At 42.5% G+C, this 19551-nt stretch overlaps 1 protein-coding gene across 18 annotated transcripts in view; it reads left to right on the plus strand.

Moving 5' to 3' along the window:
• The window catches only part of LOC147025021 (uncharacterized), a 291362-nt gene that overhangs the window by 245483 nt on the left and 26328 nt on the right, over positions 1-19551 (plus strand). For 16 of the 18 annotated variants that reach the window (XM_085885567.1, XM_085885566.1, XM_085885568.1 and 13 more), the window contains one exon: positions 4825-6121. The exons of 1 other annotated variant lie outside the window; for it this stretch is intronic. In XM_085885567.1, coding sequence (XP_085741693.1) covers positions 4825-5900 — 1076 coding nt within the window. In that variant the 3' untranslated portion in view covers positions 5901-6121. One more of the 18 variants, XM_085885582.1, reaches the window with a different exon arrangement.

A 19551-nucleotide genomic window follows, 5' to 3' on the forward strand; every position in this document is an offset into this window, starting at 1 on the left:
ATGATTTGGAAGGGGAAGAGATTTTAGGTTCATTTTATTCACAGGAATTACAAAAGACAAAACTAAGCAGATAATACCCATGGGAGCAATGGGTTGTTCCTTCACTCCCTCCTACTATACACCTTTGTGGACACTAGAGGGCCAAGTCCGAGGTGTATAACAGTATATAATGTGTGTGAAGGGGGACGTTCTTAGAACTGTGAACCCCAAACACAGAATCCTCAACTGAAAAGTCAAGGCTTAACTTTTGTTTGTTGGTGTGTGTGTGCGTGTGCGTGCGCGTGTGCGTGTGTGCGTCTGTGCACGCAATGGGAGCAATGGGTTGGCGCTTCACTCCCTCCTACTACACACTGTTGTGGACACTCAACGGCCAAGTCCGAGGTGTATAACAGTATATAATGTGTGTGCAATGGGAGCAATGGGTTGGCGCTTCACTCCCTCCTACTATACACCGTTGTGGACACTCGAGGGCCAAGTCCGAGGTGTATAACAGTATATAATGTGTCAAGGGGGACGTTCTTAGATCTCTGAACCCCAAACACAGAATCCTCAACTGAATAGTCAAGGCTTAACTTTGTTTGTTGGTGTGTGTGTGTGTGTGTGTGTGTGTGTGTGTGTGTGTGTGTGTGTGTGTGTGTGTGTGTGTGTGTCCGTGTCCCAACCCTCATTCAAAATCTCAACCCCAACCCTCACATTCAAAATCTCAACCCCAACTCAATCCTCACCCAACACAATGTCTTTTTCAAAATGAGATTTCCACCTACATATATTTTTTACGTTTTTTTTTTCTCTTCTTCCAATTCTGTCTTTTAAGGCTTTCAGGTTTGATGACGTAGAAAGGGGGAGTTTGCCTGCACTTTCTTCCCAGAACGAACAATATATATTTTTATGTTTTTTTCTCTTCTTCCAATTCTGTCTTTTAAAGCTTTCAGGTTTGATGACGTAGAAAGGGGGAGTAAGCCTGCACTTTCTTCCCAGAACTTTCTTGATCTTGCTCCCATCAAGCACCATCCGACAAAGAACTACATCGATAGGTTTAGATCCCAAAGAGTGATAGCATTTCAAGTCTCCAAAATAAACCCAACTTTCCAAGTCTTCAAGGTATAACCACATTCCTGTTGAGTTTCCAAGATATGTATCACATTGTGAGTTATCAAGCCAGAACGCACATTTCAAGTCTCCAAAATAAAACCAACTTACAAAGTCTCTAAAGGATAACTCATTTCCTGATTTTTTTCAAAATTTGTGAGTCTCCAAGGTAGGTCCCATATTTAGAACCATCTTGGCAGAACCCTTTTCCTGAGTCTCCAAGGTAGTTATTTAAACCATCAAGGCAGAACTCATTTCCTGATTTTTTTTCAAAATTTGTGAGGTCTCCTAGGTAGGTTTCATATTTAAAACCACCAAGGATAACTCATTTACTAATTTTTTCAAAATTTGTGAGTCTCCAAGGTAGGCCCCATATTTAGAACCATCTTGGCAGAACCCTTTTCCTGAGTCTCCAAGGTAGTTATTTAAACCATCAAGGCAGAACTCATTTACTGATTTTTTTCAAAATTTGTGAGTCTCCAAGGTAAAACTTGTATTCTGGCTCATCAAGGTATAACTTGTTCAGTGGGTATTGTCTTGATAACTCGCAATGAGTACTATTGCTGTAAAACTCTTTTTCAGGATTTTGCTGGTCTCCAAGGTATAACTCTTTGGTTGGGTCATCAAGATCGAGCTCGTTCTGTGGGTCTTGGTCGCTCATAAGGTCTTCAACCAAGCCAACAATTTTGCCCCAAGTTGTGGCAAAATCGGTATTTTCATATTGCATTTCAGATACAATTTCCTGTGAGAGAAAATAATAATGTATTCATTAAGTTATTTAATTATTAAACGAGTCGATGTTTAAAAGGAACTAAAAATAGGAAAATAAAAATCTTACCTCAACAGATAAGTGGTTTGAATCCAGTTCATCAACTTGAACGTTTAGTTCCATACAAATAGTCGATCTCCAAGGAACCCCAAAGTCATCCCACTCAAGGCCGAGCTCGTTCTGTGGGTCTTGGTCGCTCATAAGGTCTCCAACGTATAACTCTTTGGTTGGGTCATCAAGATCGAGCTCGTTCTGTGGGTCATGGTCGCTCATAAGGTCTTCAACCAAGCCAACAATTTTGCCACAAGTTGTGGCAAAATCGGTATTTTCATATTGCATGTCAGATACAATTTCCTGTGAGAGAAAATAATAATGTATTAATTAAGTTATTTAATTATTAAATGAGTCGATGTTTAAAAGGAACTGAAAATAGGGAAATAAAATCTTACCTCAACAGATAAGAGGTTTGAATCCAGTTCATCAACTTGAAGGTTTAGTTCCATACAAGTCGTCGATCTCCAGGCAAGCACACAGCACACCATTGCCAGCAAAAAAATATGTTTAAAATGGAGCCTGGGCTTGAGGCTTTTATGGGGAAAGACTGGTGGGTGTGGTTTCCTTTGGAAATTACCTGGGCAAGCCCAGGCAAGCCTTCGTTGGGAAATTTTTCAAAACCATAACATGCTGGAATTTTCTCGTGATTTCTTTGTGAGTCAGAGATGAACTGGAAATGATGTAAGAGTAGGCGGGGCTGAGCAAAAGTGAGCGGGGCTTAGGAAAAGTGGGCGTGGCTTAAGAAAATACCTCATAAAAGTGGGCGAGGCTTAGGAAAAGTGGGCGGGGCTTATGAAAAGTGGGCGTGGCTTATGCAAAAAATAATCTGAGGCTCAGGAGGTGGTCAGATGAGATTATTAAGAGAAGTATATCATTTCATAATGGCACAAAAGGGGTATCTTAAAAAATATAAAGATTCAAATGTTTTGTTTTTAAATATTTTAGATGGGGATTATTGTGCAAAGAAAATTAAACTATTGAAGGAATTTGAGAATGAACAAATCTTTGTAGGTTCAATGAGTGAGCTAAACAATATGCATTGGTTATTTGAAAAAGAGTGTCCCGAGGCTTACATGTTTCAGATATTTCTTCAGAATCACCTTTAACAAATCACATTACTACTTTGCTACTTGAACAAATCTTTATCTTGTTGCATTGGTTATTTGAATAGAGTGCCCCAAGGTTAAAAGGGGAGACAAATAAATATACCTTGGGCTAAAAAGGGAGTTTATTTTTTTGGGAAAAAAATATGAATCGCTGAAAATCCTCCATTTACTTACATGGGGAAAAGTGAGCCAGAATCAGTATACTCACCATACTGATATCAACCAGGTCACCTTGTTTCATAGTAAGATATTCATTTTATCAATATTTCGGTCAAAAGACTCTTGGGTAAAGGGAAACATAACTGACAGCCAATTCGAGTTTTGCGTAAAAATTAGATTTATAAAGCACCAGCAACAATTATAATTGAGAGTACATGAATATAATTTTTTTTTCTTCCACATTCGGGATGACAGTTTATAGCTGGGTCCGGATTTGAATCCAGGCGAGGCAACTTAATAACGAGTGTGTGTACCTCTCGGTCATCCTCTTAGCCCTTGGCAAAGGATTTATGGATTAACCATGGGGTCAATAATTTAATCACAAATTTCAGTGATTTTGAGGGCCTTCGTCTCCACATTATCAGAATGTGAAAGGTGTGAGGCAGGGGCACCACCCGAAAAGGATGTCTAGTATACCCTCAAGCTGTAGATTAAGGTCTTGTACATTCATAGAAGTTCAGATTTGCCACAGAAAGAAGTTGCATGATAGAGATGCCATTCAGTCACTGACTTTGGAGGCTAACTTGGATATTTGGTTTGCACAAGATAGATTGTGGGTAATGATGAGGTCCAAAAGATTGAGGGACTGAACTTACTCAAACGGTTTATTAAGGAACTAGATGGGAGGGTTTCCAGATCGTACTTTCAGAGAGACAGTGAGAGTGTGAGCTTTGTCAGGATTAAAATATATATTTCAAGGATTGAGCCAGTTCATGATTATATCGAGGTCTGCAGATAGCGAACTGACTGCTGCTGGTCTTTCTGAAAGATGAGGAATGGGAGGGTGGAATCATCACTGAAAAAGGAAAGGAGGGTTTCCAGAGAATCACAAGGATCATTGATGAAGACGAGAAACATGACTCAGCCCAAGATTCTGCCTTGAGGATCTCCACCCCTCAACAGGGAGAGAAGATGAGAATATACATTTGAGAGCCACATGCTGACTATGAGAGCGGAGGGGATCAGAAACCCATGAGAGGCAGTTGCCTTGAATGCCAAAGGCTAAGAGTTTGGTGAGATTTCTTATTCACATCTGAGCACATACCTCATGTTCTCGGGATCTTGTGTTCAAATCCCATATACCATCGATATAGCCAAAGTGTAATAATAATATCTTCAAACGTAATTCATGTCAAGGTGTACTGTTGTTTTCTAATGTCTTTGTCCTACATTTGTAGATGCATATGTTCTACTATGATCCATAGATCACTGAAATAAATAACTAGGAAGATTTGTAAGAGCGTTGCTTTTAAAGAGGGGTGTGCAAGTCACTTCGATCATACTCGACTCGGTGTCGCTGCACAGTTGGCATAGCTTTGTGAGAAGCCTCAATAAAAGTGAATCAAATCACCCTAAATTAATCTCATGTTTTGAATCACTTCAGTGCATGGCGAGCATGAAATAAACTACTTATGTTTGTTTTGTGGAGGAAGCAACCATGTTTTACACATTTTAGGTTTGTAAGAACACATTTGTTTCATGAAGGACATTTGGTGTGTGTGTGTGTGTGTGTGTGTGTGTGTGTGTGTGTGTGTGTGTGTGTGTGTGTGTGTGTGTGTGTGTGTGTGTGTGTATTTGACTTCCCAGGGAAACAAATGGAGCTTTGCCGGACGAATCTCAACACACTGTTCCAAGAGGATTGTTTTGTGCAAGTCCAACACAATATAAACACAGAAAAGTGTTTGAGAGACAAGAAGTTCAAGTGTCGTCGTTGTTCTTTGAGTTTTGATCATAAGAGTGAAAGGAAGTTGCACAAGCGAATTCACTTCAAAAAAATGTTCCATAAGTGTTCCTTTTGCAGCAAGTCATTTAATCATAAACATTCTTTGCAATACCATATGCGAACTCACACGGGTGAGAGACCCTTTAAATGCACAACTTGCAGCAGGGAATTTTCTAGACCAGATCATTTACAACGTCATATGAATACACACCCGGGCGACAAGCCCTATAAGTGCACATTCTTCAAAAAGTGTCCGACCTGTGATAAACCATTCTTTTCTTTAAGCTGTTTGGAAACGCATATTCGAGTTCACATGGGAGAAAGGCCCTACAAGTGCACAATGTGCTCCAAATCATTTGCTCAGTCCGGTACTCTGGGGAGGCATATAAGAATTCACACGGGAGAGAAGCCCTTTAAGTGCAAATTTTGCACCAAGGCATTTTCTCAATCATACAATTTGAAAAAACACATTAAAATTCATACAGGGGAAAAGCCCTTTATATGCACAGTATGTACCAAGGCGTTTGCTCATCCGAGTGGTTTGGGAGAACACATTCGAATCCACACAGGGGAGAAGCCATACAAGTGTAAAGTCTGCAACAAGGCATTTCGTCAATCATATAATTTGCAGCAACATATTCGAATCCATACAGGAGAAAAGCCCTACACTTGCACCGTATGCGCCAAGGCATTTTCTCATTCAAGTGGTTTGGTACAACACAATAGGATCCATACAGGCGAGAAGCGATACAAGTGCACAGTATGTGCCAAGGCATTTGCCAATCCAAGTGGCTTGGGGCAGCATATTCGAATTCACACGGAACATAAGCCATACAATTGCACAGTTTGTAATAAGGCATTTCGTCAACCAAATAATTTACAAAAACATATTCGAATTCACCAAAAGTCTCAATGCCAACATGTGAAGATGCATCAATAGTCAGTTGGACCTCTCGTCAAATTTTTGAATGCCATTATAATTACGTATGATTTTCCTTTGTTTGAATTATTTCCTTTGAAAAGTCAATAACCGACATATAAACAATGTTGGTGCTGTTCGCTAATCGTTATCGAGAGTGAATGTCGCATCTTGGAATGGAGGTTATGATATACGTGTGGCATGTGCTGATGCAATCAGATATTAAAGAGGGTCAGACAAAATGTATTGTTCCTCTGCTTGCCAAAAATCTATGTGACTCTTGTTTGCATACTTGAGGTGGGGGCTAAACAGGCAACTATATCTGGGAATACTTTCGCCAAATTTTCAGAGTATACTTAGGGGGTCCCTACCTTCGGTTTTTCGTGAAATATTTTTCAAAAAGTTTTTTTTTTAATAATGTTTTTTTTCCGGATTTCTCATCGGTGCTATTATTTCGGTTATTTCTCCATTGTGGCAGACCAGTGCCATCACTTTGTTTGGTAACTACTCCGAAACCATGGATAGATAGGACAGGAACCTCTAATTACGCATGTATGAGCTAAATTAGAATTGTCTTCCTTTTATTTCTTAGAGGTCCCACGAGCAACCGGATTACGTGGTATTTCAAGTACAGACTATACTTTTTTCAGAAAGGAATGTGCAAACTCCACCCACCCAAATGGTGGGTACTCTGCTAGTATTGCGTAAATAAAAAAAATCAAAGCTGGAAAAGCAATAATATCACTCAGATTACCCACATTACAAAACTGTTTATGATTGTGTCTTTTTATCTTTTGTCTTTTATGTTTTGATGTGTTTTTTTTTTGTTATGTGGACATGATGGTTACTCTGCAGACATTTATTGTTTTAAAACAATCATATTGCAGTTAATGTTAGAAGATGAAACAAGCCAAACATGAAGTGATATGGTTTAATGTGGTTCAAGAAAAAAAATATGGCAAAGAGGAGCTGGACCCATGAGGAGGTGTTCAAACTATATTGTTCATTAATTATAAGGTAATGAAGCTATGCCATGTAATTTGTCACAGCAAGTTTCTCATTGCACAGTTATACATTTCGGAATTGAAAAATGAAAACATCCAGAAGCATTAAGTATCGTACAAATAAAATGAAGTCAAGATTTAAAAAATGTGACGTAACATTTCGGAAAGAAAATGCATCCCAGAAATCCATATCCAATGGCGATTATAGCAAAGATCTCTGTTGTAACAGCGAACTTGCCTTGAGTGCTGCTGTAAGCAGGGAAAAATGCCAAAAGTACCATGAGGCAAAAAAGGATGCTGAACCTGATGAACTTAATGTCGTGTTGAGTCGATGCTTCCTCATGGACAAGGCAAACAGCAAATAAACAGCATATAATTAAAGTCCCTAAGTAAACAAGAGCACAGATATCCCAGATTGAAGATGCTCCACCACACTCCAGAACTATCACATCCACACGAGTTTCTGTATTCTTAACAAGCCGAGGTTTTCCCACTAAAGCCCAAATTAGACAGAAAGTAAATTGTGGAGATACACAAAGTGTTCCAAGTATCAGTGGATTTGGGGAAATCGTGCAAGAAGAACAGAAAGTTGGTATTTGTAAGATGGCATGTTTGGAAACTATCAGTTGAATTGTTGTAACAAGCACACAGACAAGAGCGAGGGTTAAGACAGACAGAGTGAGAGGATGGCGCAACTGGCACAGCAGGTCTGTAGGTTGTCCCACAAAGGTCATGCTACTCCCAAAGCATCCTTCGATAGCTACAAGCATGATGCAATGAACTACAAAGTTTGTGGACTTCAAAATCAATCGTTTCCAAAAGCTTATCAGCAGCACAGCAACCATTAGTGCCATTACATTTCCAAGTAAAGCAAATCCAAGCAAGGAGAGTGTCAATGGATCAGAAAAGGAAAGAAATTCCATTGGCATGTGAATACAGGTACTTTTGTCTTCACTCGACCATTGCTCTTTTGGACACCGTAAGCAATCTGGAGTATCTGAAATTTCATGACATGCAAATATTTATTGAAAGCAAAACAAAAAGTGAAAATCCCGTTTCATGCTCATCAATCATAATGGTTGAAAGACACAAGACACAAACATGTAAGACATGTATGTAAAATTCCTTATATTTTTTCAGGTTCACATATGAAAAACTGCATACAACTTGTACTTTATTTTTTTGAGGAACATGAATGTAATTTTCTAGTGCAGATGAAGTACATGAGAAGATATTAAAATACATATATTGTACTTGAATGGAAAAAAAAATGTGACCAAACTGGAAGATGCACTTTCACAGCTACGACTTATATACTTTCTTATCGAAGGCATTCAAATAGTATATACGTGGCTAGCACTTCTGGTTAATCATGACCCATGCAGAAAGTGGTTTGGCACGTGGGCTTATGGGCACCATTCTAGTGAAGAGGTGATATTTTACGTCTTAACTCAAATGACAAATTGACAGCTCAACTCCTCGGGGCAATCCACACAGCTGAGGTCAGCTGCACATGTGCCTGAGGTTTTATGACTGAAAGATTGTACTCCTCAAGTGGTTTACTTTGTTCTATGTGAATAATTGTTTGTGATAAGTTGGTCATCCTTGTTTTGTTTCTTTTTTGTATACATTGTCAAGGCTCGTATGAGAGCGAATGCACAGCACACAGCAAGGGGTCATAAGACAAGAGGGGTGGGAGAGGGAAGGACAAAACTGGGGAACAGAGACATTAGGAGATCTGTTAGAAGGGAGAGGGATGTGGCAGGGAACATAGGGTATACAAGATGGACATTACAGGGACTTTCAGGAAGGAAAGCAGGGAATTTGAAGGAGGTGGGTTTGGGATGGATTAACGGGGGTAGAAAAGATCAATGTTTTGGATGGGGGAAGATAAGAGGTGGTGGTAAACTGCTGTTTTGAAGGCCTGGAGGGAAGAATGGGATTGAAGAGAGTGTCTGAGTTCATTCCAAAGGCAGGGAAACAGATGAATAAAGGAGTGAAGGTGAGCAGTAATTCATGATTTTGGTCGCTTTACCAGAAGGGGGTTTGTAGCGGACCATGAGCGCCCTGCGGAAATATTGGGGTCACATATCACAGACAGAGCAGAGGGGTGGAGGGGGGGGTGGCTGGGCAACCAGAGAGGAGACGGTGGAAGACAGAAAGACCACCGACAAGCCTGCGCTGAGAGAGTGAGAGGCCCAAAGACAGCCTCACTGCGGGAGATACCAATGATCCTAAATGCTTTGGTTTCCACAGCGTGAATCCGAGAAAGATGAGAGGCAGGAGCACCAGCCAAGAGGGGAGAGCATTACTCCATCAGACTGCAGATGAAAGTTATGTATGTGGTCAGGAGCTCAGGTTGGGCCAAGGAAGGACTTTGCACGACGGAGGATTCACAGTTGGCGACTGGATTTGGAGGCCAGGTTGGAAATGTGGCTTTCTCAGGAAAGATCATAGCAGATGGTGAGACCCAGAAGCTTGAATGAAAGGACTTATTCCAGTGGATTGTTGAGAGAGTCGATGGGGGGGGGGGGCAGGTTCCAAACGGTCATTTTAAGTGATACTGTGAGATTTGTCAGGATTGAAAGAATTGAAAGACATGTTCCACGTTTTGGCCCAGTTTGTGATTTTATCCAGATCTGCAGAGAGCGAAGAAGCGGCTGCTTGCCGGTCTGATGGATGACAGATGGTACGGTAGAGGGTGGAGTCATCAGCAAAGAGATAAAGAGGATTTTCTCGAGAGTCAGAAAGGTCATTGATGAAAACCAGAAAAAGAACAGGGCCCAGAACGCTGCCTTGAACTGCAGCCTGGACAAGAAGAGGGGATGAGAAAATTCCATTAAGGGCCACATGATGAATGTGACAGGAGAGGAAGTCTGTGAGCCAAGAGTGGAGATCACCTTGGATGCCAAAGGAAGAGAGTTTGGTGAGCAGGGTGGGGTGCCAGACCTTATCGAAAGCATGCAATACGTCTTGGGAGAATGCTCTGATCTCATGTCTGGCATTGACAACTTCCATCCATTATTTGGAATTGTTCATATATGTTCACCATGACCAGCTGACAGGCCGGCAGGCAAGTAGGAAGTAGTCAGTAGCCAGACAGGTGTGCAGTTGTCCTTGCAGCCAACAGCAGACAGGACAGCCGGGTTTACCCAAAGCTAATTCTAACTCCAACTATTTCTAATCCCGTTCCATTAATCCCACGATCTCCCTTGTGAACTTGAAATGTCCAATCTCCTTCCCTCCCAAGGAGGAAGCTTAGGTACGTGGGGACTAAAAGGCTGAAGTGGTGTGTCCTCAGCTGACTTTCTGGTGGAGTGGGCCCATTGATGGTCAAAGGGGGTGCTCTCGCTCCCCTCCTCCCTCTGCAGGCTTCCTGCCTGCTCCGCAATGTGGCACCCCTGAGCTCCTGAGGCCACCTGGAGTACTATCACATTTTGTTCTTGGGGGCCCTTACTGGCACCCTTTCTATGTCCTTGTTGGCACTTCCTGCCTCCGGTCCTCTCCTCGTTTGCCCGGGTCAACAACAACAAAAATGTAGAATTCACCCGTGTCCTTCTGGCATAAAGCGACCTCTACCACTCAAGGCTCTCAGGGCCTGGAGTGCATCTTACTTGAATTCTGGTTCATGCTCGAGCCACACTCCCAGCCCTTAACCACACATCTGCATACTTTTCCTGATCTCTTTTCTTCTCATCAGCACCACCACCACCACCACCACCGTCACAGCCTCCATTTCGCAATACATCTGAATCACTCATTGAACCAAACTCTGAAATGGGGATTCCTTCTAGTTGGAGGGTACTACTTTCACCACTCAATTCATACTCCACATCATCTGCACTCCGACAAATTTTGTTTCTCCACATTCAAATTACATACACTCGTTTGCACTTTCTCATTAATTCTTCCATTTATTCCTTATCCTGTTGAGACAATAGAAGGGGGAAGGAGGAAGACATTCTAACTTAGGTCTCCCAAATTATTTTGATCAATGTCATTTAAAATTTTTCAGATCGAAAAATTTCACACACTTTTTCAAGTTTATCGACACCTCAACCTTCCCATATAAGTTCAACTGTGAATTTCACTCTGAGGTCTCTGTGCCCTTCATTTAATACCAACTATCTGCTTGATTCAGTCACTCTGCTCGACCCCCAGAGCCACCGTGGGACCCTCATGTAACCCCGCAGCCTTGGCAACCATTTCCAGTACTGCCATGCATCCTCCGTGGGAAGCACATGAGACCCCATGATAACTGTCCAAATGTCCCCACCCATTTGCCAATATTCCTGGGTGGCACCGGCTACTGGTGCAATTTCCTTGAAATCATCTTCCTCCCCTTTTATAGGGCTCATGGGGGACACGTCTACCCCAATTTGCCTTTGCAGATGACCCCCCTCTCTTTCTATAGGGCTTGGGGGACCATGTGATGCACTTCTTTTGGAGTAGGTTGCACTTCTTTTCATCTGAGGCCTCCGAAAGACCCAGAGGGAGCACAATCGCCTCCTAATTATATTGCAGGGGAGTGCGCAAACACATACCCCGTGTGGCACCTCCTGCTTGTTACACGACTCAGAGCTAGAGCTGGATCTCTTAACTCGGTGAGAAGCCACTCTGGTGCTACCTCTATCGAGTCCGTATCTACTGGTGGCCCCCTGGGTGCCGTTCGTCTTTCCTTTTTCTCTTTGTCCATTATATTACTGCCCCCATTCACGAAACTTGCAATACCCCCACTTGCACATCTGTGCCCTCACCAGCATGACCTTGACCTCCAGTGCTAGTAGCTTAATATGCACAAGAATGCACTCCTCATACACGGTTGATCGTACACACTCATGGTGCTCACACACATGCAACTTGCATGCTCAAGTTTATTTCTCCCATTTCTCAAAGTCACATTATTCGCTCGCTTACGCTCACTCATATTTCTCCCTTTCAAAGTGGAACACATTACCTCGTCAAGCACCTACCTTTCAACACTACTTTCCCTGTGGGGCTGGTGATTCATTCTCCATCCCAATTAATTTGACCTCTTCTTCGTCATTCCAAAGAGCCTTCCTGATCGATCGATTGTCAGAGTATATCTGTTGATATTTCTTTTAATAGTTTTCCTTTTTTTTAAATTTGCAATCATTGGGGCCGTGTTTGCTACTGTTTCGTTTTCCTATGTAGTATCCATAATTTGCACCTGTCTTTTGAAATTTGTTGCTGAATGGATTTAGGATCCCTTTTTTGGTCTGTTGTTTTCTTGCTCATGTACAAATCTCCTCGAGTACCCAGACGTGTGGTTTTACATGTCAGTGCCTAGAGCCCTCTTTGTGTTCTTCCATGTATGGGAGGAGCGTGCCCAGAATGTCCCACTTGAAACGAGGAAATAATGCTCTGGGGAGAAGAGAAAGGCCAACATCTTGCATCACATCCTATAAGTGCTGCATTTGTCGGATGCACAATATTAGTGTGCAGTTCTGCACTTGAGGAAGGCATCATGACTGGGAAAATGCAAGAGGGCATTGACTGTGCCACCATGAACTGTTTTGACCATTTAGTGGATGACATATGAGATCCACTCAATGTCATAAACACCAAGATGGCCAATAAGGGATCCAGAGGGTCTAACATGGCAGCAGTATTGGCCAAGCAATCTTTGGGGGAGGGCAAGGTGCCTGTACCAAGTTCCATCACAAAGTTGGATCTGCAGAGTCAGCTTGCTACTGCCAGGTTCTGGAGGGAGAGTTGGTGGCACAATTGTCAGTGGCCTGGTCTGTGCACAGCTGGTGCTTCAAAAGGGATTACCTTGAGGCCTGACAAAGGGTCCAAGCATGATGTTTTCAATGAGAGGCTCTCAGGGAGATGATCTGGTTCTCGTGCCGACAGGCGGATTGCTGACATGGGTGAAGTTTTCTCTACTGATGTCTCTGAGCAGCCTCATGGGGACTGCTCCCGAGGAGAGAGGCAATGTGGTAATAGGTCAGCCATGTGGATGGATGTGGAATTGACGCAGGGTGCTGCTCTGGTGGAGGTGAGCATCACGGAGGTGAGAACATTGGCCTGGAGCTGGAAACTCGGCATTCGGTGAGTACATATGCCTGGTGTTAGCTTAATGGTTAGGGTATTGGGCTTGGGATCCGAGGGTCCTGAGTTCAAATCCCGCTTGGCTGTTGAAATAATACCAGGTGGGGTTGATTCAGCCTGTCATCCTTCCGAGGCCAGCAAAATGAGTACCAGCTTGCTGGGATGACTGAGCCATTTGACTATTCTGTGTCAAAGTGGTGATCCATCCAGATTGTGCCCAAAAGCTTAGGAGACTGCATTGGCAGCAGCACACTCTGTGTAGATTATGGTCCAAATGGAATGGAATGGTGAGTGCATCTCACAAAAGTGGCTTCTCGAAGGGTGATGTCAAAGAGATGGGTCGCTCGGGTGTCGAGTTGGCTGGGCATGGTGTTGATAGGCCCACTGCTGGAGGTGTAGTTGGGGAGTCATAATCCGAGGAAGAAAACAAGACTGAGCAGATGTCACTCGATAATTGCCACAATCTTTCCTAGAAAAGCCATATCTCCAAGCTGGCCTCCAAAGCCAGTCACTGACTGGGCTTCCTACGTCATACAAAGTCCTTCCTTGGCACACCTGAACTTCGAACCACGTACAAAGCTTTCATCTGCAGCCTTATAGAGTACTGCTCTCCCCTCTGGGTTGGTGCTCCTGCCTCACCCCTAGCTCGACTTCACGCTGTGGAAACCAAGGCTTTTACGATCATTGGTATCTCCTGCAATAAAGCCGAGTCTTTGGGTCTCTCACTCTCTCACCGGAGGCAGGTCAGTGGTCTTGCTGTCTCAAGATCTGCCAAAAAAACCCCTTCTGGTGAAACTGCCAAAATCAAGAATCACTGCTCACCTTCACTCTTTCATTCCTCTCTTTTCCCGCCTTTGGAACAAGCTCCCACACTCTCTTCAATCCCACTCCTCCCTCCAGGTCTTCAAAACAGCTGTTCACCACCATCCCATGTCTTCCCCCATCAAAAATCTTGATATTTTCTACCGCCGTTAATCCACCCCAAACCCACCTCCTTCAAACTCCCTGTTTTATTTCCTGAAAGTCCCTGTAGTACCATCTTGTTTACTCCGTGTACCCTACCCCATCACTCTCCCTTCCACAGATCTCCTATTGTCTCTGTTCCTAACTATTTTGTGCTTCCCTCTCCCACCCCTCTTGCCCCCTGCCTTGTTATATGATATGTGTATTCACTTTTACATGAGCCTTGACATGGTATACAAAAAAAAGAGCCGGGAACAAATCCCACGAATGCTTATTGTCAGTATACTGGATGTTGTTTGTGGGAATGTTTGGGTTTGTGGAGACTGCTGGAGGTGGGTGGTCTTCCTTGTTACAAATAATTATTGGAGGTGGCTCTTTTAAGAGCTTTGGTGGACAAAATGAGGATGGGTTAACATATTTACTGGATTTGTCAGAGGGTGGGGGATTGCATGAAGAAAGATTGTGTTTGTTAATATGATATTGTTGATATGATACAGTATATCAAAGGTCTTTGATAGCTGTGCATGTTCATGGGGGGTGGGTGGTTTGTTCAGAACCTTTGATGTGGGGTGGTGTGTGCAGAACCTTTGAAGAAGAGTTATGTGTTTGGGAGAGCATTTTAAGGATTTGGGGTGTGAAGTGATTTTTTTTTTCACGGATTATCCCAAGGGTGAAAGTCAGTAAGTTCAGATTTCTGTCGTAGAGTGATGGATGTGAACCAGTGGTTGGAGGGGTGGTGCAGGGAAGAGGGGTTTGGGTTTGTGAATATGATGGGATCCCTGCATGGTTACAGTGAGTGATTGTGATTAGTTGGCAGATGGATACAGAAGGAAACTCCAAGGAGGGAAAACTGGAAATATGGAAGGAGGACGGATTGGGATGGGTTAACAAGGGTAGAAAAGATCATGGTTTTGGATTGGGGTTTATTTGAGATGGTGGTGAACAGCTTTCTTGAGGACCTGGAAGGAAGAATGAGATTGAAGAGGATGTGAAAGTTGCTCCACATGTGGGGAAAAATAGGAACAAATGAGTGGAGGTGAGCAGTGATCCTGGATTTAGGTAGTTTCACCAGAAGCGTGTTGATGGAAGACCGTGTGCATCCTGCAGAAACATGGGGGTTCAAAGCACGGAAAGAACAGAGGGTGCAAAACCAGAAAGGAGGCGGAAGAAGACAGAGAGACCACTGACCTGTCTGCATTGGTGAAGTGATAAGCCCATTGACTGACCTTCATTGTGGGAGATTCCAATAATGTTAAAGGCCTTGGCTTCCATGGCATCAGGCTGTGAGGAGGGGAGCAAGATATGAGGTGTGGAGCCAGCCCACCAATGGCTCTCCGAAATTTGTTGCTTTTATCCCCTTTTATATCTCCCACTCTTCCATAACCATCAATCTTGTAAAAAATAAAAATAAAAAAAATTAGACGATGAATGACATGCAATTTTCATTTTGTGGTAGAATAGTTGCAATTATGTTACATTTATATCTACATCATAGATCTTACAAGTTATTAAATGGGAAAAGATGCAAAAATATAGGAGTTATTTTTCACACTGGCTTTCATCAAATGTAGTATTGCCTAACGTCGTATGCGAACCTGTGCATTAACTAATTAATCCTAGAAAATACCCTGTTTACTAGCTGTCCTGTCTGCACTTAATTGTGTACGTAATTTTCCCTTGGTATCTCCCTCAGTAGTAGGCCTTCAGCGCAAAACTACGTGGCCAAATCAATCCTCCACATGACTTAAAATTAAAAATAAGAAATAATGTGGAGGGACGTCATAGAGGGCTAAAATGACTGTCAAGTTCCTTTGTTTATCTTTTTACCAAGTTTTATTAGTTCAAAAAATTAGGTTCCATAAACGACTGAAATTGAAACCTCCTCATTTTAAAATGTGTTTTCTCTAACTAACCTGTGCTGTTGGAGTACTCTCCAAAAGTACAAGGGATGCAGTCGAAGCAACAGAAGGGTTCTCCTTTACGGGAAAGTTTACGTGTTCCAGGTGGGCAAATGTCGCTGCAAACGGACACCGGGACCTGAAAAAAACCCTTTTTTAATGATGTGTATACATTGTGAGGACAATTGCTTGTGGAATAAAGAGATTGATTAGTTATTTCATTATTCATGTGAGATTAAGTCATACAGTACTTCCCCATTACTCCAATACGGGACTTTCAAAATGATGGAATCCACCCCAGAATCTGCATGTGTAGAACCCCGAGTAACGAGATAAATATGGGTGGCCTCAACATCTTTCATGTCTCCCAGATTAGGATTGCAGAATGAAATGACTAAAAAAAAACATTTCAAGAAGCCAGAAAGTACTTGTAAGTGTACCTCTGCACAACGAAACAGTTGGAGAACTTCCTGATAAGCTCGTCCAAAAAGTTGATATTTCGCAGTTCGCGTTGTGGCCGTTTGCAGCGTGTTTGTACATCAGCCTTGATTTGATCCTGCCACGTTTTGACGAGCCTACCTTGAGTCAGAACTTTCCTGTTGTGAGACGGCAGGATGTGATGATCTGTAAACTGCCTATTCACATTTGCTGTTTCACAGAGCTACTATGTCACATGTTTCGCTCAGGCATCTAATTTTTTATGACACTCTCGCCATTTTGGATCATGTGCACTCGTGAGTGAGTCGATTCGGTGTTTTGCATGCCATTTTGTAATCTTATGTATCCAGCCCTGATGTGAGCCACATTTCATTGTTTCACCTTCACTACATCACCCAAAAGTGGTCGCCATCTTGTAAGTACATATATTTTGTGTGATGGCAAACTTTTTCTGCCCATCAGATAACTTTGATTATCGTTTGATTGGTGTGGCATGAGTCTCTATTCTGATGCCAGGATGAGATTTCTTGGGATATGCTCTTTATTATACCGAGTCTGTTAGTATTTGCAGAGCATTATTATGAAGCTGTGCATTGCCAGTATGCGCATCACCCTCTGGGGCCATGCCGACCAGATGGTCTTATGTCCGTATATCAATTTAAAGATGCATCGCCTGAAACCATGCTGACATGTGTGTCTCATATCTGGAACTTATTAGTGCATTTTATTTGTTGCAGTGAATCTGCATGGAAGAAAGGTCAATGAATAAAGACACGAATGAAAGATCAGTGATCTTTTATAGCAGCATTGAAAATCGTCCTGGGGTGATAAGCGAAGTTTTAGATGGGGTATCATGAGCATCTTTGAAAGATCACAAATACTCATAACAGTCCATATTGCAGAAACTCTTGATGATGTGTGCCCATGTAAAGCCAAAGGTTTGAAGATATTTCTTGTGTTCCAACATTGTCATGAGTCTGATTTGCATTCAAGAACAGAACAACTATGGATCACCATTTTGAAATTGCCACTCTTTCGTTCAAGACTCTAAATGCTGAAAATCATGTTAGAATTACAGATTTCACACTAATAATAGCAGGTTAAAAGTGTGCTGTGAGCCAAACTGAATCACTGCAAACACACACGCAGTGCATGCACAAAAGGCCTCGTTTAGCATTCATATGTCATTTATAAAGTTACGTATTAGGGCTGTCAGCATCAAGTGCATAGATAGATCCTCATCTTCCTGCCAAATGTCCACGTTCTTTTCCCCATTGTATGCGTTCCTTTTTTATTTCACCCCCTTTATTTATTCCACTGTCTCATGTTCTGAGGCAATAGTGCTGAAAGAGGCAGAGCTTCTGGTTGTAACATCGTGGAGAGGCCATGTGGCTGGCGGTGTGGCCAATCCGATAATGGCACTGATGTCATGGCCCAGAGCCTTTATAAAGATAGTCAAGAAAGTTCACAAGTACGTGTCTGCAAATTTATCAGTCAAGTTTGCAGGAGAGCATTCAGAAGATTCAGAGCATTCGGGATCTGGGCCAATGTAAGTCTGGTCGTAAACTAGTAGGAAACAGAAGTCTAAAGTCGAGGGGGTGCGAGTCCCATTACGATTCACCTCCATCCTGACCAGATAGCTCCCGTGTTGTATCACCCCAGTGTTCCAAGGGGAAGGACATTCGTATCTACCTCCCCATATCAGCCTTTTTCACTCTCCGCACCTGTTCATGTGATTCCTGTATGAGCCTGGTGTGTGCACAATTTAGTTTACGGTGGGCTTGAGTTGTATTTGTGCAACATAAGCATCCCATGGGTTCCTCTGTCTCTTCCTTATTGTTTGATGTCAATCTCCCCTGTTATAATTAACTCCCAGTATTTTTTCCCCCTGCACCTGTGTTTTTTGGAATGTCATTGCACATCCAGCACCAGTAAAGGCCCGGTCACACCTTGACGTTTTAGCCAGCGATGGCAACGTATTAAAATGTATGCAAAACGCTGGCTTACGTTGAACTTTTGATGTTTTTTTTTTAAAGATTTGGACGTATTCATAGCGACTTGGTCTGATGTATAACGCATTGGTAACGGACACAGAACGTTTCGTTGTGTTATAGATAACTTATACCAACGAATGCTGAACCTGTTGTCAGCCTACACAACCGATGCCCAACGATAGTCTAACTTAGGCATAGCGCGTTGCACGCATCGCCGACGGTGTCGTGACGTAGCCTATTAAAAGGCTGACGCACAACGATTCGAATCATAACTGCCGTAGAAATGGAAGTGTCAACATCGCGGTCACACCTTGGCGATCTTGCCAGCGGATGCCGACCTAAGAAAAATGTGTCTAAAACGTTGGGGCACGTCAAATACGGTATGAGTAAGTTTGGTATACGTGAGTACAACGCTAAAGTACGCTATCATACGTCGTAGTAAGTAGAGTACGTCAAGAAATTTTAAACATGTTCAAAATTTTACGACGTAGTCGGCGTATGACACACGTTCCGCATGTGATGGGGATAAGTTTTACACACGATATGTGGACGCTTACACACATCCACAAAGGCTACTTATAAGCTACTCATAAGTCGAAACACGTCGCGGTAATGTCTTTTTTACGCGAAACTTATTTCTAACTTATGTTTGACGTGCTTTGAACCAATTCTTTACGTAGTCCCAACACACATCGACGTATGTAGACGTATTCCAATGACGTCTTCCGGTCGACAAAAAAAAATAAATGAACGTGTTTCTAGCTTACAACTGCCATATAAAGACATGTTCCCAGCGGTTTTGGGAATTTGTATATAAAAATGCTGCTCATAAAACGGGAACCCAACAGTGTTTTCGAGTCCTTTTTGAGTCGATGTCCATGTCAGCAGTAACAGTATCAGTATCAGTATTAGTATTAGTAGTAGTTTGTTCATGTTGGCAGTAGTAGGTGAGTGTGAGGGGGAGGGTGTGGGTTATGATGGATCGTCCTTGCGTTTAACGATTTAACGATTTAAATGAGAAACTCAACGATTTAAATGGCTGCATCTCCACTATTGAAAGTAGACGCTTGCGCTCAACAATTGGATTTTTTTTACACTCAACGACTTTTAAACGGTACCACTCAGCTATTTTCATTGTTTACAATGAACGATTTAAATTGCTGTCACTCGCCTTTGTTCTTTGACGGGGTTTTGAAATTTGAAGCGTTTCTTCTGAACGTGTTAAAACGCTCCAACTCGACTGTTTTAAATAGATGCTGCCGATGGACAATTGGAATCATAGCCAAGCTAGACATCGAAG

Source organism: Eptatretus burgeri, chromosome 6 (assembly GCF_056783735.1).
Source record: "Eptatretus burgeri isolate ZD-2024b chromosome 6, Ebu_testis_v1, whole genome shotgun sequence".
NCBI classification, from domain to species: domain Eukaryota; kingdom Metazoa; phylum Chordata; class Myxini; order Myxiniformes; family Myxinidae; genus Eptatretus; species Eptatretus burgeri.